Below are 25,868 nucleotides of genomic sequence, written 5' to 3'. Positions count from 1 at the left end.
GTGACCTCTACTGTCATAAGGACGAACATATATTTAAAAAAAATAAACAAAAAAAAAATAATAATGCAAAATGTTGTTCCATGATTGGTAAGAACATTATATAACAATTAAGTATTTTGCAATATTTCTAGAGAGAATGTAAACAAAAACAACATAGATGAGAAGCATGGCTGAAGGAGGAATGCTTCCAACCCCTAACCCGTGAAATATTTTAAGACATTGTGACCCTTTGATTTAATATTTATTTTCAAATGTTTAATGTATATTTAATGAATACAAATTTTATTTGTGTATTTAATTAAATGCTCATTTAGCCTACTTTCTTGAATGTTCAAGCTTCTTTTCAAAAGCAATTTTTTTTGTGATATTTTTATTTAAAAAGGCCAATCGTGGGTCTGGGTAGCTCAGCGAGTATTTACGCTGTCTACCACACCTGGAGTTGCAAGTTCGAATCCAGGGTGCGCTGAGTGACTCCAGCCAGGTCTCCTAAGCAACCAAATTGGCCCGGTTGCTACGGAAGGTAGAGTCACATGGGGTAACCTCCTCATGGTCGTGATTAAGTGGTTCTCACTCTCAGTGGGGTGCGTGGTGAATTGTGCGTGGATCACGGAGAGTAGCATGAGCCTCCACATGCTGGGAGTCTCCACGGTGACATGCACAACGAGCCACATGATAAGATGCGCCGATTGACTTGTCACAGAAGCGGGGGCAACAGAGACTTGTCCTCCGCCACCCGGATTGAGGTAACTGCGCCACCACGAGGACCTACTAAGTAGTAGAAATTGGGTATTCCAAATTGGGAGAAAAGGGGATAAAAAAAAAAAAAAAAAAAAAAAAAAAGAAAGAAATAAAAGGCCATTCAACAGATGAAAATGTGATACTGGTACATGCCTAGACACAACAACAAAGTATCAAGCAGGTATCTCTTTGATGTTAATCAGAACTAGGGTTGCCAACTCTCCCATATAATACAGAATTGTCCCATATTTAAGTGAACAAAATTGCGTTCCACATTGAATTCACATGGGACGCCGTTTGTCCCATATTTTGCCATCTCACAACCAAACTGCTGGAGAAATAGTCCAGTCTCTCATAGCAGCCATAGCTCATAGTGTTTGTTTGATGATGTCTGTTTGTCCAAACAATGCAAGTGAATGGGGACCATTTTCAAGCTCCAAAAAGGACATAAAAGGCAGTATAAAAGTAATCTATATGACTCCAGTGGTTTAATCAATGTCTTCCAATGTGATCCAATTGTTTTGAGTGAGGACACACCAAAATTTAACTCCTTTTTCACTGTACATCTTGCCATTGCAGTCACTAGAAATGATCATGATTTCAAGCTCGAATTGATCATTAATTGAGCTTAAAATCATGATAGCCATGGAGACTGCTGATGTCAAGATTTTAAGTGAAAAACGAGTTATATTTTGGTCTGTTCTCACCTAAAATTTAAAATTAAAATATCTTTGTTTGTGTTCCGGTAAAGAAAGAAAGTCATACGAGTTTGAGACAATATAAGGGTGAGTAAAAGATGAGAACACTATAATTTTTGTGTGAACTATTCCTTTAACATACTGTCTAGCAAGGCAGCTCACTAGGGTTTGGTAATGAAGGTAAAGGTTTGGGGTATATGGCAGTGCATCCTGATGTTTGTAAAATTAAGAAGGGAAGGTCTCCATTCCCAACAGCACAACATGGCTCACTGTCAAATTCTGGAGGCTGATATACTTGGCTGAGAAGATTTCTAGATATTTGAATCTTCTCACATCCTACACAAGGTATGATGAGAGAATGATCTCTAGACTACATGTATATAAATAGTTTGGCAGCTCAAATCAGAATCTTGCACAGAAGGAATGCATCTATAAAGACAGTGTTACATGTGAGTGATGCTGCAATTGCTCCATCTTTGCTGAAAAATAAAAGACATTCTGCTTTGCCAGCCATAATTCCCTGTTCTCGGAACATTAATGATTCAAAATGCACAGCAAATAAAATAAAATTTGATGTGACAGATCAGTGGTTTACAACTGGAAGATCGCAGGCAGCGGCTCACAGCCCAAAAATGGGTCACAGGTCTGATCTGATAGTGTCACAGACAGCAGGGAAAAAACAATGCTAAGTAAGTGATTATGTGCAGTCAGACGGTTATTACAAAATAAACCCAAACAGGGTGACCAGGACCTCAAAGCGAAGGGGTCTTGCATCACCCTGAAGGGGTTTATTGTGCAATAACATCTGGATAACTGTACATTATCCTGCTTATTACATGGCTACTTACCAAATAAATGGTCATAAAATATTGATTTGCATTGAAATTATGTAATTATGTGAGAATAAATAAATGACTGAGCAGCTGAATTCCACCTCTGGTTTGCATCAGAGTTCTGTTGGTTTTTATTACATACATAATGGCCATCTGACTCCTCATTATGCATCTTATTACAAGACTACTCACCAAATAAATAAAATGGACATGAAACATTGATTTGAGTTTAAATTATTTTAAAAAGCTTACTTGTTGAGATCGCACAATGATCTGAGAGATCTGTACTAAAGATGACTCGCAATACCCTGATGAGCGGTCTAATACGTCTTTAGGCCGATTATACTTCTGCGTCGAACCTACGGCGTAGGCTAAGTGCTGCTACGGCTGTCATGGGATAGCCAATGCAGTAGCCTGACGTGAACCTCTTCAAAAATTTACCTGCACGTTGCGTCGGCGCAGACCACAACAGCTGTGATTGGTCCATTTTGTAACCAGACCCCGCCCCCCAGAATGATATGGATATCTGAGGTAGTGTTGCATTTTATTCCAGATTATTTTGAGATCTATGCTTATTGTATTTGGATTCGGGAAGAGTAAAGCAATTGTCTTAATTTGGAGCACCTGCTGGCCCATAGTTGCGTGTTTTAACTATCCACAATTGGAAAAAATTAACTCTTATTTGGTTTAATTTCTTCGTGGCCCAAACTGGAGGGTTCTACAGTCTGAACTCCTTGGTTCTACAGTATAATGGCATTTAGAGATGTTTTTTATAGGGATTATAAGTGCCTCACTGTAACCCAGATTTTTGCTTTTTTTTTTTTTTTTTAAAGAGGAACGTGTCAATTAATTTTTGTGGTAATCAACATAGTCACAAATGCTGTCCATTGAGCTCAACTTGAATTGATCCTGGAATATTTCTTTAAATTTTATATCTATGAGAGGGCACATTGTTATATAATACAATGTGTTCATGTGAGGGCACATGTAATATAGATAATGCCATTCTAAAATTACCTTTAAAAAGACTTAAATTGTCAGTAGAAATGAAGCATTCAGTTGCTATTTGGCTTTGTAAGGCAGTGTTTTATGTTACTGTTAAACAACAAACACATTTGACCTAATATTTTAATTAATGTTTTCATTAATTTCAGATGGCAAAGGCTTTGAAGAAGGTACCAGTGTGGGAGAAATGTATTAAAGTATCACCATGGAAAGTAATAAAAGTTCAGTACTATTTTACACTGAGTGGAAAGTTTTCAATCATATTATACATTTTAAAAACTATCGGCCAATTAATCGGCTATCTGCCTGTTTTCCCACCTTAGTTATCGGTATCGGCAAAATCCACTATTGGTCCACCTCTATTGTATTCTAGTCACAAACTTTGCGATGTGAGCCATGATTTGACCGTATGGTTGACAGTAAGGTGTAAAGTAAATCATACTTCATAAGTTATGGAAAGAGAACACTTATTTGTCAGAAAATTAAAAACTTTAAGAGTTGGTTATTGTCTATATGCATTGTAAAGTCTTTAAAACGACACCCGTTTTGTGTTATTCAGGCGAGTAGTTATTCATTAATTTGATGATTTCTTTTTTAGCACAGAATGTCAAAAGTATGCTAAAATATTTATTATTATTTAAACGACTAAAGAGCAAGCATACAGTAATTTCTTCATTTATCTTTTCCCGTCAACGCAAGCAACATGTATAACAAATAATACGTCTAAATTTCTTTTTAAATGCTACACTAATTTAAGGAATACTTTTGAATCCAGGAATTACATTGCCTTTGTTCATGTATGAAACGTATAATTAGCATTTTGGCTGTTTAGCCTACTCACTGAACGATGCAGACACACCAACGCAGAACTATAAATGCAAACCAGGGCGTTGGCCCCTACACTGAGCCTTACCGTAGGTTTGATGCAAAAATTCATGTATGTGCAGTTGTTACTCATAGATATCAGACCGCTAGATGGCGCCATTGACCAATCAGAATCAAGAATTCCAGAGCATCATGTAATAAATGCAAATAACATTTGCAACTAACCAAATAATCATGCATAGTAAATTTAGTTATTCAAATAGGTTTAACAACTTTTAAAAAACTAGAGAAAATGGCAAAGAGAAGAGAAATTGTATAAAATAATAGCTTATCTGTATTAAACAGTGTTCTTATAAATGGCAGCAGGAAAATGGATTTCATAATCTTTTAGATCTAGAGATCTCAATGTTCTCCAGAGCAGTGATTCAGTGTGTAGCACAGAAAGTGCGGACTGAAGGACAAAAGGGTGTTTGGCTTTCAAGGGGAATGACCGCAGACCATTCTCTCCAGCGCTGAATAAGGCAGCACAGCAAGGCTTTAATTTTATCTGAATACAATATGATGACAAGCGACACCCAATCCCAGTTGCCCAAACCCCCCAAATAAACTGCTCCACACAGCTCTTCTTCAACCCACTCACAGTCTAAAGATATCTCTTTTAGCACTGTTACATACACTTTAATGTCTTGCAAATTGTGTAGTTCCATTTTTCATAATGAATGTGTTAGTGGAATCACAGGAAAGCAGGGCTGTTGCTATACAAGACTGCAAGATCAAACTATAGTCTGAACTACAGTATGGTCTCAGAGAGAAGGTGTAGTGCTGTGATGTTCTATGAAATCTATGAGCATGTTTATTTGCATTCCACATACTAAGAAAGTAATACGCAGTATGTACCTGTATGAAGGGCAGAGTATGCACATTTTCAAGGGGTTGAAAAATGAAATGTCATGATGTCATCCAAAAATCATTTTGATAAAAGATTACTAAGACAAATTTTTTTTTTGGCACCAATACATTGTGTATAATAAGACCAGAGCGTGCATGAAATTTAATTTCATGATGACTTTAAAAATAGTAGGCAGCACACAGTAAATACTATGAAGCATGCATGTATGCTAGTATTCTCTTCCCAACAGCCTATGTATTATTCTGTGTGAGTTATTGATCATGTCGGCTGCCAGGCAGAGGAATCTAAAGAGAAGTGCTTCTCTTCAGAGTGTTACGAGAGCTCAAAGTGGGTTTGTCTATCTGGAAGTTTATCAGAAGCAGTGGGATGAGGTGTGGACTCACAGTCAGGTATCTTGCATCCAATTCCACCTTCTTCTCCAGCTCAGACATCAGCTCATTGTGGAAGCATTTCAACTGCAAAAGATGCAGAGACTTGGGATGAAAAACTCATTCATCTTTTTTAAAACCTAAAAACACAGATTTGTTGACACTCTTGCAAATTATATGACATGCCAATGGGCTTAAAATGAAAAGTTGCATGCTAAATGGAATCTGCGGTCACATCCTTTAAGGGTAAGCAGGTTACAAACCATTTCCTCTAACTGTACTTGAATCTGCCGGTGGACCTCTGCCATCTGGAAAAGCACATCCCCTGCAGAGAAGGACAGACATCAGTCAATGAAAGGACAACAGGAAATGAGCTCATGATCATGTGTTTAAAGTGAGAAAAAAAAATGTAGTAAGGTTAAAAAGCAACAGATTGTGTTACAGAGGGAGGGATTGAGTGAGGGGAAAGAAAGACAAGAAAGATTAGGAAAGAAGACAGAAAGGAGGAAGGAAAGAAAGACAAAAGGAAGGCAGGAAAGAGAGATAAAAAGTCCCAGCGTGCATTACAATCATGCCATCACACTAAACACACACCACAGAAGACGAGCAAACATAGGGTTGATGGCACAGACTAAGACATTAAACAGAGACAAAGAAAACTTAAAAACAGGATGAATGGTGGAGAAAAAACAAGTCCAAATGAAAAGATTTCAAAGAGATTTATATATATATATATATATATAAAAAAAAAACATTTCAAAAACATTTTGTGCATTAAAGGCATAGTTCACCCACAAATAAACATTCTGTCATTAGTCACTCATGTGTCATTCTGAACCCATATGCTGTTATTATTTTCTGTGGAACACAAAAGGAGAAATTTTGAACAGTCTTTAGTGGCCTGAAGTGACCATGTCTGTTAAGCTCCAAAAAGAACAGAAAAAGGATCATTAAAATAGTTTACACTTCTTAAACTAAGCTAATCTAAGGTCTTCTGAAGCCATACCATAGATACATGCAAGGCCAAAACCAATATGAAACCGGCAAACAACAACTTGCGTTTCGGTCTGTTCCTCACATAAAGCTTCTGCATCGTATGACTTCAGAAAACATGGAATATTGCCAGCCTGGTCTTATGAAATTTATGTGAACATGACAAAATTTTTGCAATTCAAAATGTACATGCTGTATATCACATTTTGCTGCAGGTTTTCAGTGAAATGTCCATCTGGGGGCGCCAAAAGCAAGTAAAATGGTGTCGTATTCATATGCGGTTTTAGGGTGAATTTTAGGAAAAGTTTCAAACATACCTCCCTAACCCAAAACATTTGCCTAAATCTAACCATTAGTGTTTTAAAATGCAGAAGCATAATGAAAAAGCACATTTTCTGAAGCAACCACCTCATTTCTACTGCTTCAATGACTCTGTAATGTCACGTGTTAGCTTGAGTTCATAGCTGGACTTGAACCGCAGTCCTCTGACTGCATGTCCAATGCCCTATCAGGTGAGCTGCCACGCAAACTATCTGTGTTGGAGTAAGTGTATATATTTAGGTGAGTCTGTAATACAAGCATTAAAATGTATTGTTTTTCAAAAGATGCTTGAGTAAAAGTGTATCAATATCATAAAATAGCAGGTTCAGAGTAATAGAGAGAAAAATAATAATTTATAAAGTCATTATCAGCCATTTAAGTCATGATTTGAGTGAAAGTGAATTAAACACATAGTTGTTCTAGCGCCTCTAGTGTCCATTTTACCTGGAAACTACAGGGAATTGTACCTGGAGGCACGTGTAACAAAAATACGTTTTGCAAAAATGTACAGTATATAGAGTCACGTTTTCACTATGAGACCAGGTTGAATATTGCTCACTCACAACTCATAAAGACCCCTTTTATGGTGTTTTTTTTTTTTGTTGTCCTTTTTGGAGTTTGACAGCCTCTAGTCACTATAAACTCACATGATATGAGAAAGAGCTGCATTAAGATTCTTCAAAATTTCTCCTTTTGTGTATGGATTTACAAAGACAACAGGGTGAGTAAATAATGACAGAATTTTCATTTCTGGCTGAACTAATCCTTTAAACAAAACCAAACAAACTGCCTAAAATAACTGTAAATTGGAAAGATAAACGGCTGTCTGCTTTCATTTCTCTTTTCATTTTTCAATGCTACAGTGCTTCTAAAAGAGGATGACTGTCAGAATGTTGCAAAACTTTCTGCAACAGAGTAAAGAAAAAGGAAACAAAAACAAACCAAACAAGGCCATGCAGCCGGTGAAAGTCGTGTTGTTTTAATATACCTACATGCTGTTGCTTCTGAATATGCAATGCATTGTGAGGAAAGGAACAGACAGTGAGCAGAGCACAGAAGAGACACTGTGAAAAGAACGCACAGCAATGGAAGACAACAGCACGCCGCCCTGACCTGCTTCAAACTTAGCAAAACCTAAAGTTAGCTGGTACAGGATGTCTTTAAGCACTGTGCAATGCGGAAATAGTGTTTGCACATGCCTGAACATTTCTTACTAGCCAATTTAAAGGGATAGTTTGCCCAAAAATAAATCCCAGATGTGTCCCTTTCTTTCTTCTGCTGAACACAAATGAAGATTTTTAGAAGAATATTTCACCAAGTGAATGGTGGCCAGAACTTTGAAGCTCCACAAAGCAAATAAAGGCAGCATAAACAATCCATAAAACTCCAGTTGTTTAATCCATGTTGTCTGAAGCGATATGATAGGTGTGGGTGAGAAACAGAACAATTTAAGTCCATTTTTACTATAAATTCTCCTGCCTGCCCAGTAGATGGCGATATGCATGAAGAATGTGAATAGCCAAAAATAAAAATAAAAAGAATGTGAAAGTGGAGATTTATAGTAAAAAAGAAATTAAATACTGATCTGTTTCTAACCCACATTTATCATATCTCTTCAGAAGGCATGGATTAAACCAATTCGTTTTAGGGATTACTTTTATGCTGCCTTTGTGCTTTTTGGAGCTTCAGAGTTTTGGTCACCATTCATTTGCATTGAAATGGACCTACAGTGCTGAAATATTCTTCTAAACATCTTTATTTGTGTTCTGCTGAAGGAAGTCATACATATCTGGGATGTCATGAGGGTGAGTAAATGATGAGAATTTTCATTTTTGGATTAACTATTAGTTTAAATCTAGCGTATCAGCACACATCAGATCCCTGCATGTTGGAGAGCTCTCACTGAAGAATACAAGCATTTGACTCAAACATGCAGCCTGTTGATTAGTCTGAAAGAGGCTCCTGAAGATCTTAATGATAACCAATTCAGCCAAAAACGTATATTCCGTCATTATTTACTCACCTTAATTTAGCTTCAAACCTTTTTACTTAGTTTACTCCATGGAACACAAAAAGGAGATGTTTAGTGCAATGTTTACACTGCTCTTTTCAAACAAAAACATATGCTGACCAGTGAGTGTCAAGCTCCAAAAAAAGCATCATAAAATTAGTGCATATGACTTGTGCACTTTATTCCAAGTCTTCTGAAGCCATCATTTGTGAGGAAAAGAAACCAATTTAAGTTGTTCTTCACTGAAAGCTACAGCGGAGTGCAGCATTTTTAGTGAATAATGACTTCAGTGTTGGTCTGCTCATCACACAAAGCTATAGTACAGCTTCAAAAGACTTGGAGTATGGAATATAGTGTGCCCTTATGGTGTTTTATTTTCACTTTTAGAGCTTGACAACCTTAGGTCACTTTCCACTTCTTTTGTGTTCTAAGAAAGAAATTCATAAAGGTTTGGAACAACATGAGTGAGTAAATGTTGAAAGACCTTCATTTTTGGGTGAACTATTCTAAAATGCAACCCTTATGGGTCAATTGCTTGAATTTTACCTCCTAATCTTGAGAATGATCTCTACATTTAAATGAGAATTGCAGTCCAAAATAATCAGTCAGCCAAGCAAACAGTGACAAAGCGGTACGGAGCATTAACAAAAACAGGCTAGACTCAGAACATGGAGGACACACAGTACTGCTTTAATAACAACTCTTGACACAATTGCACATTTGTATATTCATTTTTTTCCCATTACATTTCACTGATGCAAAAAATAAATAAAAAATAAATAAATAAAAATATAGCATTAATCACATACCACCCACATCCTTTAAAGCTTATCTGGAACTTTATTTCCTCACCTTCATGCCATCCCAGATGTGATTTTTAGAAGAATATCTCAGCTCTGTAGGTACATATAATGCAAGTGAATGGTGAACAAAACTTTGAAGCTCCAAAAATCACAAAGGAAACATAAAAGTAATCCATAAGATTCCAGTTGTTTAATCCATATCTTCAGAAGCAATATGATAGGTGTGGGTGAGAAACGGATCAATATAGTGGATATTTTTTGTAAAAAAAAGGACTTAAATATTGATCTGTTTCTGACTGATCATATCGCTTCAGAAGACATGGATTTAACCACTCAAGTCTTATGGATTACTTTTATGTTTCCTTTACGTGATTTTGAGCTTCAAAGTTTTGTTCACCATTCACTTGCATTGTGAGGACCAACAGAGCTGAAATATTCTTCTAAAAATCTTAGTTTATTCTGAAGAATAAAGAAAGTCATACACATCTGGGATGACATCAGGGCGAGTAAATGAGAGAATTTTATTTTTTAGGTGAACTCTCTTTAATCTAAACATAAAAATTAGAGGTCTTTGCCTCCACATACACACCTTAGGTAAATTAAGCTAATTAAGGTTTTATACTGATTCAGTTGACTGTGAAGCAAAATGAGAAAAATAGAAATTCATGATCTACCTGGATTTCTGCATAAACTGGTTATACAATTAAACCATAGATCAACTAAGTCACAATAGACAGACACAGTTACAGAGATAAAAAGGTAGTAAATTGTCATGTTAATGAAACCTTGTATTAGTACAGTATACTGAAATGTCATTCTAGGATTTTGAGCCGGTAGTCATTTAATTTGGGGTGCCAATATATTTTGGACATGTCTGTCTGAGGTCAAGTTTATAATATAAAAATGTGCCTAATTTAAGCAACAATATAAATGTAGAAGTCCATGACAATTACAGGAATCCTGGGAATGCCTTTGTTTTGTTGCTGGTTTTGCTAGATATGACATGACACAATAATTATAACATCTGAACAAACAATTATTTGGACCTAATCATTTAATTACATTTATAATGATGATCAGAATATATTTTTATGGCTTGATTGCAGTTAATAAAGTTACTGCAACACAAATCACAACCTAATCAGAGGATGATTAAAAATAAAAACAACAACAACAACAACAACAACAACAACAACAACAACAAAACAGGTATATGGTGCAGAATGATGACTACATGTCAACCCTTCTTGGACGCACTTTCAAGCATGAACAATCTTCTGTCAGACTTATTAAAAGAAAAGGTGGTCTGCATCATAAGTCTGCAGACACACAGCACGCCACCTAAACGGATTACAAATAATCAGCAGTGCTCTCCAGCCTCAAGACTTACAATCTAAAGAGGTATTTTAACTGTTCTTAGCACCTGAATCAATTAACAAATGCAGCGCTAGGGCCTACACACACACACACACACACACACACACACACACACACAAGCCACAAACACTGTAGCTAAATGCGGTTGTTATTCACAATGCTTAATCCTGTACATGCAGAGTTTGGTTATTTACAGGAGTTAAAACAGCATTCCACATACACATTCACTCCCGAAAACTTCAGGCAGTGACAACTGGATTTTTCTTGAAGGGACTGTTCACGCAAAATTAAAATTCTGTCATATTGTACTCACACTCATGTTGTTCCAAACCCCTATGACTTTCTTTTGCAGAACACAAAAGGATAATTTTTAATTAATAACCCAGTCTATCTTGAGTACAATGGCAGGGTGAATCAATTATGACAGAATTTTCATTTTTGGGTGAAATATTACTTTAAATGCATCAGTGTTGTATGAAGTACTCAATCGTCATACTTAAGTGAAGTACAGATACCTTTATGGAAATTGACTCAAGTAAAAGTTAAAGTAGCTCATGACAAAAGTATTCAAATAACTGTTATTAAAATGTACTTAAGTATCAAAAGTATCAAGTTAATGGCATAAATAAGATGATCATACAGCCATGGCAACCTAATCCAAGGTGCTTCTCACAATTCACCAAAATAATCATTCAGACCGATTCAAAAGAATCAACTTGATCAAAAGATCTGACTTAAAAGATTTGTATTCAAATCTGACATTCTATTGCCGAGCCGCATGCAGGTTACGCTTGGAGCGGTGATATTTTTGGAGGTTTGCTGTCGCAAAAGTAATGAGAGTCTGGAGAAATGTATAGGAGTAATAACGGTACTCGTTTTCTTTTTTTGGGGGGGGGGGGATTTTTCCCCTTTTTCTCCCAATTTGGAATGCCCAATTCCCAATGCGCTCTAAGTCCTCGTGGTCGCATAGTGATTCGCTTCAGTCCAGGTGGCGGAGGACGAATCCCAGTTGCCTCCGCGTCTGAGACAGTCAACCCGCGCATCTTATCACGTGGCTTGTTGAGCACGTTGCCACGGAGACATAGCGCGTGTGGAGGCTTCACGCCATCCACCGCGGCAACCACGCTCAATTCACCACGCGCCCCACCGAGAACAAACCACATTATAGCGACCACAAGGATGTTACCCCATGTGACTCTACCCTCCCTAGCAACCGGGCCAATTTGGTTGCTTAGGAGACCTGGCTGGAGTCACTCAGCACACCCTGGGATTCGAACTAGCGAACTAGCGAACTCCAGGGGTGGTAGTACTCATTTTCTTTTCAAAATGTAGAAGTCAACAAAAATGTCAATAGTCTAGTAAAGTGGAAATATTGTAAAAATCTACTGAAGTAGTTATAGCTATAAACATGTGTAATGCACAGAGTGTTCAGAACAGAACTGAACAAATAATTGTGTCACTTTTGAACACACAGACAGCTCGTCGTCTGGTTGTCTCTGGTTACAGAGCATAAACAAAATATGGCTCCTCTGTTAACTGGGCTTTATTAACAATTATCTGGTGATAAATTATTTTGGTCAAAATAGTCACCATGGTTATCACCATGTCAACCATTGCAAGTTCGGGAGTGACACACACCTGGAATGATAATTTATGACCACAGATATAAGCTTCCTCCACAAAAAAAAAAAAAAAAGAAAAATACACAGACACACCCAAACATTCATTCCCAATATGCAGCTGGAAAAAAAGCTTCTTACTTGATCCTTGAATATCAATTAAGTGGCATCTGCTAACAAATGACGTTAAACCTTAAACTTTTTTCCAATTACTAATAACATATTTTTTGTGAATGTATAAAGTCTGTTCCCCTCAGGTCCATGCAGAGTAAACACAGGTGTATTTTATCATATTACATATGAACATATTCCACAAAGTTGCCAACCAGAAGGTGTCCAAATACCTTGTCTTTATTTTTGAACAATCTTTTGTTTTATCATTTGAAACCTAACAAACTTCTTTTTGCGAACGGTTTTGCTTGAAGTGTGTTTGTGCTATTTTCTTTCAAATAAATGCCACAAAAATTCTAAATCTAATGCAATGGTATTCACACAATTTTAAGTTTGACTGACGTGTCCAAGCCACTGCAAATAAGACCACATATTTTAGATCTTTAAACTGATAAGTTTTAAGGAGATAAGCAGGGTGTTTCTACAGAAAAGCAAGCCTTTCAGAAAACCGCCTGACAGGAGCTATTAGCATGCAGGTAATTTGAACTCTTGAAAAACGGACCTCTGACATCCGCATTCCTTTTGGTTTGTGCACAGCTGCCTGACTGACAGACAGCACTGGGGCCAGGAAGAGTCACGGTCACTGCTGAGCGCTCGACTCGGCAAGCAAGCGTATTCATGCAACATACATGAGAAACACACACACGCACGCTCTCTCGGGACCCGTCATTTCTGTCTTGGTCTCTCCCTCCCAGAATGCAACCACAAAGAGAACAATAGATACCTGTCAGTCAGCAGGACAGAATTTCTGGAAAATCTGTGCCTGCAGCCTTGCGCGTCTCTACTTGGGCTGTGCAAAACTACATATTTTCAAAATCGGAAAATAGTAGAAAAATAGTGTGACGAGTGTCATGACAACAAAGTTGTAATATTGGATATTGCTTTACACAGATAAGGTTGGTCAGCGATTTTATCATATTTTAACGTTTTGGAACTGGCCCCATTCACTTCTATTGTAAGTGCATCTTGAAAAAAAGTCAATCTGGTTTTGAATGACGAGGGTGAGTAAATGATGGCAGAAATGTTAATGTTTAGGTGTGAGCTATTATATAATTGTGGAGGCGAGGGCGTGGTCGAGCGCCCATCTGGGGAGAGAGGAAGCGGTAAGGAGGTTCACCTGAGATGAACTGCGGGTAATTACGGTTTCTGTGTTTGCAGTGAGAGACGGGGGAGATAAAAATGGCCTGGTGCACAGAGAGAGGGGAGGGACACACAAGAGATTGTGTGATTATTACTGAGTGCTTTGTTTGATTGCTGAAAAGCTGAACTTTATTTGTGGATGCTGCAAAGCCACTTTGTTTTATGTAAGCTGTAAGCGATTGCTGTGTATTAAGAAAGAAAACATGACTCAAATGGATCGTGGAAACCAGCTCCCGCTTCCTCCTTTATCTGCCCGACAACAAAATGAGTTATAATAGTAAAATTGCTCCTTCACAGGGCCGGATTAACCACGTTCAGTGGGGCAACTCTTTCCAGTCACACAAGTGCAGCTCCTATCTACTTAAAGGGACAGTTCACCCAAAAATGAAAATTCTCTCATCTTTTTCTCACCCTCATGCCATCCCAGATGTGTATGACTTTTTTTCTTCTGCTGAACACAAATGACGATTTTTAGAAGAATATCTCAGCTCTGTAGGTCCATATAATGCAAGTGAATGGACTCCAGTGGTTAAATCCATATCTTCAGAAGTGATATGATAGGTGTTGGTGAGAAACAGATATAAGTACATTTTTGTGAGAAATTATTTTCCCTGCCCAGTAGCAGGTGATATGAATGAAGAATGTGAATCACCAAAAACACAAGAAGAATGTGAAAGTTAAAGTGCAGACTGACTAAGTAGTGAGGTGAATTTATTGTTAAAAAAAAAAAAAAAAAAAAAAAAAGACTTAAATATTGATTTGTTTCTCACCCACACCTATCACTCTGCTTCTGAAGATATGGATTTAACCACTAGAGTCTTATAGATTACTTATATGCTGACTTATGTGATTTTCGGAGCTTCAGAATTTTGGCACCCATTCACTTGCATTGTATGGACCAAAAGAGCTGAGATATTCTTCTAAAAATCTTAATTTGTGTTCAGAAGATGACAGAAAGTCATACACATCTGGGATGGTATAAGGATGAGTAAATGATGAGAATTTTAATTTTTTGGTAAACTATCCATTTAAATAGAAAAAGACAGAAATCTCCAATCAGGAATAAAACCTGATAACAGTGGTTTAAATAAATGCCAAAAATTGTGCTTCTTTAGATCAAATCACACAGACAAAAAACTTTAAGCTGGATCAGCAAATGTGCATGCACGTCCCAGAGTAAACAAACTAAAGTCAACAAAGAGTGCGTTTACATGCATGATCTTACACCAATATGTGCAATATGCCGACACCATCAGGTAAAAGGCTTAAATAGTTTTCCTCGATCAGGGTAAGGTCATAGTTTAAGCATAAACTGATGAACAGAGAATAACCCAATGATTTTGTCTCATGTAAATGTGGTTTGGTTGCATTGTTGGGTTTTGTTAATAATTTGATTTTTTTAGTATATTTGTGTGCAAGTAAACACTCAAACTCTAAAGTTGAAGGGGCCGCCATATTGACTATTATGAATTCTCCCATTCACTAATCAACTAGTCGAACACTGTGACCTTTTTGTGACCCTAGACTCTACTATAGACATAAGAGTGTGTGTGAGAAAGACTTAGAAGAGCCCATCTAATCAAATCAGCCCTCCTATAATTCCTATCCCCATCTCACCCCACTGGCTCTATATGCAAACATTTATGGCTGAACATCTAGATCACAGGAGTGTCAGTGAAATGAAACTAATACAGGTTATGGAGAGAAACAGCAGCTGCAGGCAAACCCAACTGGCCAGACCAGTCTGGGAGGAGGAGAACGAGTAGGAGAGCAGAGTGAATCACTGACAATGGACAAGAGTGGATCACTGTGGGGTATCATGGGAATAGTCGAAACGCTGAGGCTTCCAGCCAAACTAAGATATGGAGTGCCAGCATTCTGAAGAACAAAATGGAGGTCTTTGTATATCAGCTTAACGTAGCTGCACAGTGTCTTTTGTCATTTTGTACAGTGAGCAGATTACATCATTCCCCATGGTGCTGCTACTGACACGGTATTATGTATCCCCTGGTGCGCTGCTGCATCAAGTGGTACTTATGTCACATTGTATTGCAAATGCAGTCTTTTGCCCCATTCACAGATATAGAGATTTCATCACTGGAGGTTGCCAAGTGGCTGTATTGTTGGTTGTAGAGGGCATTTCTACTGCTGGATGCCCTAAATCATTTTATTAGTGGGCTGCACAACTGGCCATAGCTTTTGAAAATCTGATAACAAATGGGATGTACCGCTAATAAAAATAAGATTTAATTCAAATTTAATGCAGAATCTCTACATTGCTGCTAAAAATGGACATTCTGGAGCGGAAAGTGTTTGCATGTAAATTAGAGCAGTGCATATCGCGTCACTTCATGAACAAGACGAAAGATTAACGCATATGAACCAAACTCACTGCCGGAAATTTCTGACACTGTTTTCTATGTAGCATTTTATTTTATCCTTGTATGTGGGCAGAGAAAATGAATATGGAACAGTGTAATCACTACCGATTGCTGCAGAGTTTATTTGGCGCTCTTTGTTTGCTGCGATTCTCTGATTGGTGGATAATTTCTACTCAGAATCATTGATAGTGAAGTCATTCACCAGAATTGCTCTTTAACCTTTGAATGATCTTACGGGTCAATTTGACCTGTATAAAATTTTAACACTGATTTACATCAACTTTTTGGCCTGAAACCATGACATCCTACAATGGAGTAATTTTTTTTAAATGTATTTATAAACAAAGCTATTAAAGAAGTACCTAATGAGGTCCTCCAGTTCATATAAACACTGTAAAATGTTAGAACAGTTTAAAATGTTATTGATGATAATGCAGTTGTTGGGGAGAAAATATACAAATTGTGACTGCTGAACTGTGATCAACAGTGGGGAGTTAAGAACATTTAAAAAGATTTTAAAAAAAAATACATAAAATGAAATAACACTGACTGATGGTTTTAACAGATGCATATGCCATTGATTATAAACCCTGGGGCTCACAGTAGGTGTGCCTTTAAAGATTTATAAGTTATCGTAAAAAACTGTTCCCCTGTTTAGAAAATGAATGGTGTCCTAGAACCAGACTTAAACAATGGTTTGATAAAAGACATCTGGTGGGCTTGGTGCAACATGAATAGCACTTACTACTCTGACTGCAACCAGATGATTTAAAGGTGCTATATGTAAGATTGACAACAAGCAATTGAAATGGGTACTGCAGTCCAAATTCTAAATATTAGAGAGTTGTCTGCCCCGCCCCAGACTCGAAGTTCACGCGGGTTGCCAGAATTAGCCAACTCAGCATCCATTTTAAAGGATTTCTGGGCTTTAAGCGGTCTCCATCTTCCAAAGGCATCTCCAATATTTATCCTTGTTTTACTATGCCTCTGGTCATGGTGGTTATTAGACAGATGATGAGGCTTTTTAGGTCGGGTGGAATCTGTTATCTCTGATCCAGTTCGTTTGCTGGCTTCCATGGCTGCAGCACGCAGTGTGTTTGCCTGCAAACTTGTTCATATCTGGCAACCTGGCGGTGGCGAAATTCTATTGGTGAGCGGGCAGTGGGCGGGATCACACAGGCCAAAACATAAACAGAAATTCCGGCCCGGAACGGAAACTTCAAAGGCTGTAGCATTGTTATTGGAGAAGACAGTATTTCAGCTTAGCATGTTTCCTAATTCTCTAATGACATATTATGGTCATTTTATGATTTAGTACAGTAAAAATATTACATATAGCACCTTTAAAAAGGTGGAAATTACACTTGGATGTTTAGGATGTGTCAGTTCAATATGGTAACCTGGAAATCACTTTATTTTCTGAATAGATTTGCAATATTTCCTACTGTAGTGAAATACATATTTATGGAATGATTACCATATTGCGCACACTTTACATATTACATGGTGCATGCTATTTACATGGTACTTTATTGTAAAGGTACTTCAGAGAATACCATGGTATTAACATGGTACCATGTCCAAAAACATGGTGATTCCATGGTACGCTATGGTTTGAAACTGAAGTGAAGATAAATATATTTAGCAGTTCCTTCACATGATTTATATCACTAGCCTACTTTCTCCGCTGTTGGACCTACAGTAAATAGTTTCCAATAGGATGGTCCCTTACAGACTCTGAATGATTGCAATGTACTTTTATACGCTGAAGTTTGTATATGTGTGTGTAGTTAACATAATGCTAAGCAAGCCACACTGCTCAAAATAATGAGCAATTTAAATCACAAATAGCTGGAGACTGGCTGTGGCAGGGCAGAGATCTTGTCCTACTGACCCAGTAAAAACTATGCAGTGCAGCGACATCATGACCTCTGCATGTCAGCTTTACTGCTGTTAAGAGACACAGAGGCACAGGAGGCACTGATCTCCCCTAGTACAGTGCAACTCAAGCCAGCAAACTAGCATATACTGTAGCATTAGCATACAGATGAGGGGAAATTAAAATCCAACTCGTGCTGCATGAGAACAGAAAAGAGCCACCAACATACTACTTTACAATTTCTAGGAAGTTAGTGGCTTAATTTTTGCAAAGGTTCACTTTGACTGTTAGTATTTGACAGTAAGGCGACATCCACACTACTGCGTTTCATTTGAAAATGAGGGCTGTTGCGATAATTGAATGCGTTAATGTTAATTTAGTGCAATTAATTATGAACCATAATGTGTTAATAATAACAACATTTAATCGTGTCAGTTAATCATGCTCCCGACCAGTACATAAATTCTGTATTAAGGAATGTTCTTTACAATCAGAGCAATTCAAGCTTGGTGTTCCACCTTGATGCAGTAGGGGGCAGTCAGGGCTCCAACTGAACAGGCAACACGCCTCAAACCAGCGAGCAAGCAGTGCAGCCTTCCAAAATATGACTGCAACAAGCACAACAGTATGCAGCCATCTTGAGACACGACGCAACTCAAGTGAGACTCTCCAAAAGAGTCCATCTGGTGCGTGAGCACATAGACCAACAATCAAAAATAGCATAAAGGGAAGTAGGCCAATAATAGGGATAAGTTCAATGATATGGAAATAAAACAAACAATACTTTGACTTTTAAAGCCACTTTTTGCATTGTCCAAATGCTTTACTTGTCTGTTGTCACATATGTAAATGGAATGTATTTGAATAATCTGAATTATAATAGGCCTATTTATTATACATTTATAATTATTTTAGTTATTATATACTAAATTATCTTTATTTGGGGGCCTTTTTCAGTAAATACTGATACACGACTAATTGTGATTTATTCGATTAATTGATCACGTCACAGTACATCATGTAATTACTTCGATTGAAATGTTTAATCGATTGACAGCTCTATTGAAACGCATTGATTTTGCTACGCTTGTGCCTCTCAATCAAACTGGAACGGCATTTTCCTCCACTGAAAATGGTGACTTTCAAAAATGCTCTCCAGAACAGCTTATTTTGGAAAACAATGACATTAATGGGCTTCCACATGACTCACATCACCGTTGTCCAATACATGGAGCTCTATGGAGTGAAGTGCAGTGCCGCATGTCACTGTGGAAGCTACTTTAGGAAACTGAAAACAGAGTTTTCAGACGAAAACAGATTCATGTGGATGTGGTCTTAGTTAATGTTAGTGCCATGGTACCACCACAGTCCGTTTTGTAATGGATGCACATTCATTTTACATGTGAACACATTTGGAAGCATTTTCAATTTATGTGTTTTAGTTTAGTTAGAAGTGCCTTGTAAAACATTGGGAGCACATGCAAATTGCTCCAAAACCACACAAGAACCATATGGGATTTTGTGAAAAACACACAATTTTCTGCAAGCGTGTTTTTGTGAGGGTGTGTTTATTTGTGTCTTTGTTCACCAGAAAAAAATCTGAGGCTGAGAAACAGAGGGAAAGTAAAGACGCAGAGATCAGAGAGTCTGTAATCCTGACAGACAACACAGTGTGTTAATGTATCCATTCAATCTGACAGGGATGCTTGGACTCAAAACTGCATTTTTTGGCAGTTTAGATGGTGAAGGGCATGCGTGAGGGATCCTCTTGGCACAGCCTGTGCTCCACGGCTCATGGTAAGAGGGGGAAAGAGGAGGTGGAACCCCTCTGACACGACAAACATGCTGTACCATAAAGCAGCAGTGTGACAGCCTGCTGGAATGAGCCAGAGAGATGAGGACATGACTGAAATACCCCAAAGAAATCCAGAGACAGCATTATCTCACAAGCTGGAGAATCAATCTGTTCTCAGCACAAACCACCCCCCTTACCTATGGAGACGTATTCAAGAGTGGAGCACAGATTGATTCAGGAAATGACCTCAGATGTGTGTGCTCTGACAGAAATGGACTGCCACAGAGAGCATTTTAAAGGGCATATTCTGCACTTCATTTTTTATTTGATCCCCCTCCCCTCTCTAGGATCATTACAATTAAACAGTCTGTTTTTGCAACTGTTTATTTTAAGAATTCTATATGTAAACATCTTAAAGGTACAGTAGAATGTAAAGATATGTACATTTCTGTAATGATTGCCCAGAAAGTTGTTCAATAATGGTGTTGATATGCAAACGGGGGTGGTCATTTGTTAATGTGCTCATGATTTAGATGTTGCAACTATGACTATTTCCATCTGGCCCATTTTTACAGCTAAATGCTGTGTTCCATTCAACTCGGAAAGTCGGAATTTCCAACTTCTTAAAGTGTAACAGCATTTGAAAGCAGACTTCCAGTTTCCTGGCATAGTTGGTAATACCCAGCCCTACTTGCTATGCCATTGTTTGGATGCTCTGGGTGGTTGCTAGAGAGTTGCTAAGTATTTTTAGGGTGGTTGCTTCCGAGACAAAAGAGCCCATCCACAAGTCTCTATGATATTCTGGTCTCTAATCTTATGCACAAATTCACAGCTTTGCAGAGATATGGGCATTTCAGGCAATGAACGGCATTGTTTTATTAATCCTCAATTTGGTTGCTACAATAGCAGATCTGTTTGTTGATAATCTAACATCTGCAAAGCTAAAAGGTTGCATTGCCATTTTGTTTCCTTAAGGCCAGTTCACACTGCCCCAACAAACGCCAGACAACAATATTTCCATCATCCTAAAATTGGCTGTTGTATTTAGAATGTTGAGAAACAAAACTGTCGTGCTCACACTGATCCAACAAACACCAACAAACTTATGTGTATTTGTGTGTCGTTGTTTGCCTGTGAAGACGACTGACAAGGACGAGGTTGCAAATGAAGCCAAACCTGCATGATTTAGTATATAAATATTATGTTCAGCATGTAGGGACATTAGGCTATAACCTATAAAACATTTTAAAAACGTTTTGTATTTGCTAGGAACTTATTCATTCTGAGAGCTCCGTCACAGGATGGAAATCCAGCGCCAAAAAAACACACATCTAGTCTTAGTTTGTCCACAAAATGTGGGGAAAGTTAATATTTTATATTATTGCAGATACAAGTTAATATTATTGCAGTTCTGCAGGAACTAGAAATAAAAGATCTATGTTTTTCATGCGAGTGAAAAGAGCACTTAAGCACAAATTCATCCCGTACATGTCTTGCTTGTTTGTACATACTCCCTCACGCATGTCATCCACACAAACTGTTGAACCCAACACTAGCATGAAGTTATGTTTTCTTTAGAAAGGAACGGAATTCCTTATGTTCGCAACAAAAATGCGCATTTTCTGTGAGTTGACAGGGACGCTTACCTCATTATCATGGCAACGGTTCGCGATGAAGTCAGATTATGTCAGAGTTTTTTTGGAGTTCTAACAAATCCGACAAGTGTTGGATGTTGGTGTTTGTTAGTATTTGTTGCCGTTTGTTGGGGCAGTGTGAATAAGTCTACATGTCATGTTCCAAGCGCCAGGTAATGGAACACAATTATGGTTGTAAGGAGAAGACACTAGGTCCAAAACCTAGTGAGCGTCCTCCAGAGGTAGCATTTTGAGGCATCATAGGCACGCTCCCGACGTGAAGACTGTTCCAAAAGCTAGGTATCTTAATTTTGCTGCCACATATTATTTCTCGTTTTGGCCAAATTTTAAGTTATCATCTTATGGATATAAAGTGGATATAAAGTCTAAACACCCCTGTTAAAACAGCAGGTTTTTGTGATGTAAAAAATTAAAGATAAATCATATCAGACTTTTTGCACCTTTAATGTAAAAATTACAACCTATGCAATGCCATTGAAAACCAGAGTGACACATTTCAGAGAAAAACTTAAATGCATAAGTGTGCACACCCTTTTCTAATAGGTATGTGGCTGTGTTCAGAATCAACCAATCATCAAGCTCATCTGAAATGGTACACACCTGTCTTCACCTGAAGTGACTGATTAACTCCAAATAAATCTCAGCTGTTCTTGTAGGATTTTTCTGACACCTTCTTGGTTGCATGCTACTACAAGAGCCATGGGCCACAAAGAGCTTACAAAGCATCAACGGGATCTCATTGTTGAAAGGTATCGCTCAGATGAGGGCTACAAATATCCAAGGCATTAGATATACCACTGACACAGTAAAGACGATCATCAAAAAGTGGAGAAAGTATGGCACAACAGTGACATTATTAAGAACAGGATATCCCTCCAAAATTGATGAGAAGACAAAGAGAAAACTGGTCAGGGATGCTGTCAAGAGGCCTACAGCAACATTAAAGGAGCTGCAGCTCTTTCTGGCAAGTACTGGTTGCTCCCTATATGTGATAACTATCTCCCATATTCTTCATCTGTCTGGGCTATGGGGTAGGGTGGCAAGACGCAGGCCTTTTATGATAAAAAAAAAAAAAAAAAAAAAACAACAACAACAACAACAACATCCAAGCCTGCAAAAACCTAAATCTAGTCCAAAAACCAAGTGGAAAAATGTGCTATGGTCTGACGAGACCAAGATTGAACTTTTTGCCCAAAATTGTAAAAGGTATGTTTGGTGCAAAAACAACAGCACATCAGCAAAAGAACACCATACCCACGGTGAAGCATGGTGGTGGCAGCATCATGCTTTGGGGCTGCTTTTCTTCAGCTGGAAATGGGGCTTTAGTGAAGGTGGAGGGAATCATAAATAGTTAAGTACCAGTCAGTTTTGGTACAGAACCTTCTGGCATCTGCTAGAAATCTGAAAATGAGGAGATATTTCACCTTTCAGCATGACAATGATCCAAAGCACACATCCAAATCAATTCTATAGAAAATTTGTTGGAGGACCTGAAGAGGGCCATACACAGGAGATGCCCTCACAATTTGACAGATCTGGAACATTTTTGCAAAGAAGAGTGGGAAAATATTCCCAAGTCAAGATGTGCCAAGCTAACAGACTGAGTGCTGTAATAAAGTCAAAGGGTGCTTCAACTAAGTATTAGTTCAGGGATGTGCACACTTGTGCAGTTAGTTAAGTTTTTTATTTTTTTTCTCTGAAATGTGTCACTTTGGTTTTCAGTGGCATTGTTTAGGTTGTAATTTTTACATTAAAAGGTGCAAAAATTGTGATATGATTTATCTTATATTTTTTACATCGCAAAAACCTGCTGTTTTAACAGGGATGTGTAGACTTTTTATATCCACTGTATCCTTTTGTAGGCGATCCCAATATGCACCGTGAGGAGCTCAGTGGAAAAATAAATCCAAGATGGCGGGCAAAGTGAGAGAAATTGAGATTATAAATATACTCAATCCATTCAATACAAAAAAGCATTGATAATTTTTTTCTAAATATCACAGAAAACGGACTATTTTACCCAAAATGTGTGTACCATGCATATTTATGGTCATTAGAGGATTGTGTCTTTCATCTCGTGTCAACTGTATTGAAATCTGTTGCAAGCTGCGTATCTCGTGCGCTGCTCGTGAGGAGCGCTATTTGAAAGACGTGTGGAATTGCCACCGATGCAGAGTGTTCCAAATCGCTATCTTATGAGGCATCATTTGAGTAAGGATGCTGTCATAGATGGCAGCTGCCTATGTAGGCAGGAGACAGCAAGACAGCTCACTAAGTTTTGGAACAGACCCATAGTATCAGTTAGGAATACCCCATATATGGTTTTAAATGGAAGGCAGCATAAGTTTCCACCAAGTGGGTGGAGAAAGAAGGCAACAAAGAAAGAAAAAATTATAAAGAAAGGACATATTATAATAACAGCAATTGAGAGGAAGCCATCTCTGTAATAAAGCACTACCAGATGAAAAGCAGAAAGCCTCTAATTTCACGGGGCTGCAGCAAGCTTATTATCCATTCCAGCTCTGAGCTCTATGAAACCTATGGCAGTCTTAACTAGGGCTTGGCAATATAGTTCAAATGACTTCCGGACACAAATATAATCTCAGAGCTGGGATTAACGGTCACATCACAAAACAACATAATCAAGTCATGCAGTGTAGTCTTAAATTCAACTGTGAAGTGCTACAGGAAACATGGAAAAGACAACAGTGTTCATCAGCCCTGTATTTATCACCCATAGTGGTTGTGAGGAAAGTATGGTTTGATATTCATCTTTTTTGCACGGAGGGGGAGAGAAGGTAGCCAGGACCCATCAAATGTGTCTTTCACTGTCCGGGAAGACGAGGCAAAACAATTTATATTGTAATATGAAAACATAATCTGCACTGCTTAACCTGTGCTGCTAGAGCTAACGGCTACATGGTGCCCCGCTATCACGCATCGCTGACTGAAGATCTGAATGGATGGAAACTATTTCATAACCTCTTGCTGTTTTGTAATCGTGCATCACGATCTGGGTGCAGGTTTGTTATTTTTTTCTCCTCATGAAAAGTGCTACTTTTATAACTGTCACATCAGCAATGCTGATTTGTCCTCAATGTGAAAATGACAAAAAATAGTAATCATTGTCAACTCAAGGAGAATTGAATATTCTGAGGAGTGTCAACCCTTCTAAATTATTTAGCTATTGTTATTTCTGGATTGAGTATTGAAATCCACTGTTTTTAAATGGTGTTTGGTCTCTAAAAAAACTGTACTATTATCGCACTACTTTATCTCCGTGTCTGATTTAGAACAGGCAGAACTCTAGAGCTAACGAACTGTAGATAAAGTTAACCGTTATTGTTATTCTTGCAGTCAAAATTTGCACTGTAAAAATCAATGACAGCTGTAACTAATCAATGCTGGCAAGTGACCATGGTATAAGCAGGATAATTCACAGCTAGGTGTGTGTTATACGCCTCCACCCTCCGCACCTCCACGTCGTGCATTAAAATAGTTTAACGCACACCTAGCCGTGGATTATCACCTACGTAATCAACACCAGTATTGACCTTCTTATTTTTACTAAAACATTGTAATATGTGAAAAATGGAACAGAGACCTACGTAAACAGTTTTTTGTGATGACGCAAACTAATTGTTTTTAATAGATTAATTGAAATGGACATTTTGAACTGATTTGTGTTTTATTGCAACTGAAGTTTAAATCAGAGACACTATTAAAACATCCATGTCTTAACGGTCTCATACTCCCAAGTCACAACAGAGACAAATCTTGAAAATAATATAAATGGCACGCTCTTTAGGAAACCAAATGGCCAATCAAAATCACTGCAATACTCACAATGTTGCTGAATTTTATATTGGCAGTAAAATTTATCGCGACAACATCGTTATTATTTGATATATTGCCAACATCTAGACTTAATGTGATATGTTTTCACCCAGTATGGATCAAGAGAGCCCAGGCATGTGTGTCTGTGTCACCACATATATGCCAAGACAGCAAATCAAGGGCAAGGTGAGGGAGTGTGTGTGGGCCCCATCTCTCCCAGCCTGCAGTACTGCTCTCAGAAATAGAGCAAGAAAAAGCAGCGCTCCTGGGACTGAAGTACATGGCTAATAAAAGAGCTCTACTGCTCTCATTCCGACAGGTCCAGGTGAGAGAGTGAGAGGTTGTCAGAAGTTAGCTTAGTGCTCTGTCTATGTTCCGTTTAAATAAGTGTGACTGAGCAAAACACTTCCAATCCTGAACAAACAACACAGAACGCCTCTTAGCTAGCAACCAATTACCAGCCATCATTAACCTGTTTCCTCCCTGATTTCTGATCTACGAACATCAAA

General features: G+C 38.0%; 1 protein-coding gene across 5 annotated transcripts in view; it reads right to left on the bottom strand.

Moving 5' to 3' along the window:
• LOC127450642 (brain-specific angiogenesis inhibitor 1-associated protein 2-like) overlaps window positions 1–25,868 on the bottom strand; it is a 165,509-nt gene that overhangs the window by 63,493 nt on the left and 76,148 nt on the right. For all 5 annotated transcript variants that reach the window (XR_007899012.1, XR_007899011.1, XM_051714906.1 and 2 more), the window contains exons 4-5: window positions 5,641–5,702; window positions 5,393–5,464 (exon numbers count right to left, since the gene is read on the bottom strand). Coding sequence is in view for 3 of the 5 variants with exons in the window: in XM_051714906.1 (XP_051570866.1) it covers window positions 5,393–5,464; window positions 5,641–5,702 (134 nt within the window). In the remaining 2 variants the exon portion in view is untranslated. The remainder of the gene's footprint in view (window positions 1–5,392; window positions 5,465–5,640; window positions 5,703–25,868) is intronic.

The sequence above is a fragment of the Myxocyprinus asiaticus genome, chromosome 13 (genome assembly GCF_019703515.2).
Source record: "Myxocyprinus asiaticus isolate MX2 ecotype Aquarium Trade chromosome 13, UBuf_Myxa_2, whole genome shotgun sequence".
NCBI lineage: Eukaryota > Metazoa > Chordata > Actinopteri > Cypriniformes > Catostomidae > Myxocyprinus > Myxocyprinus asiaticus.
Note: the sequence above shows the minus strand (reverse complement) of the source record. Positions and strands in the feature narration are given on the sequence as shown.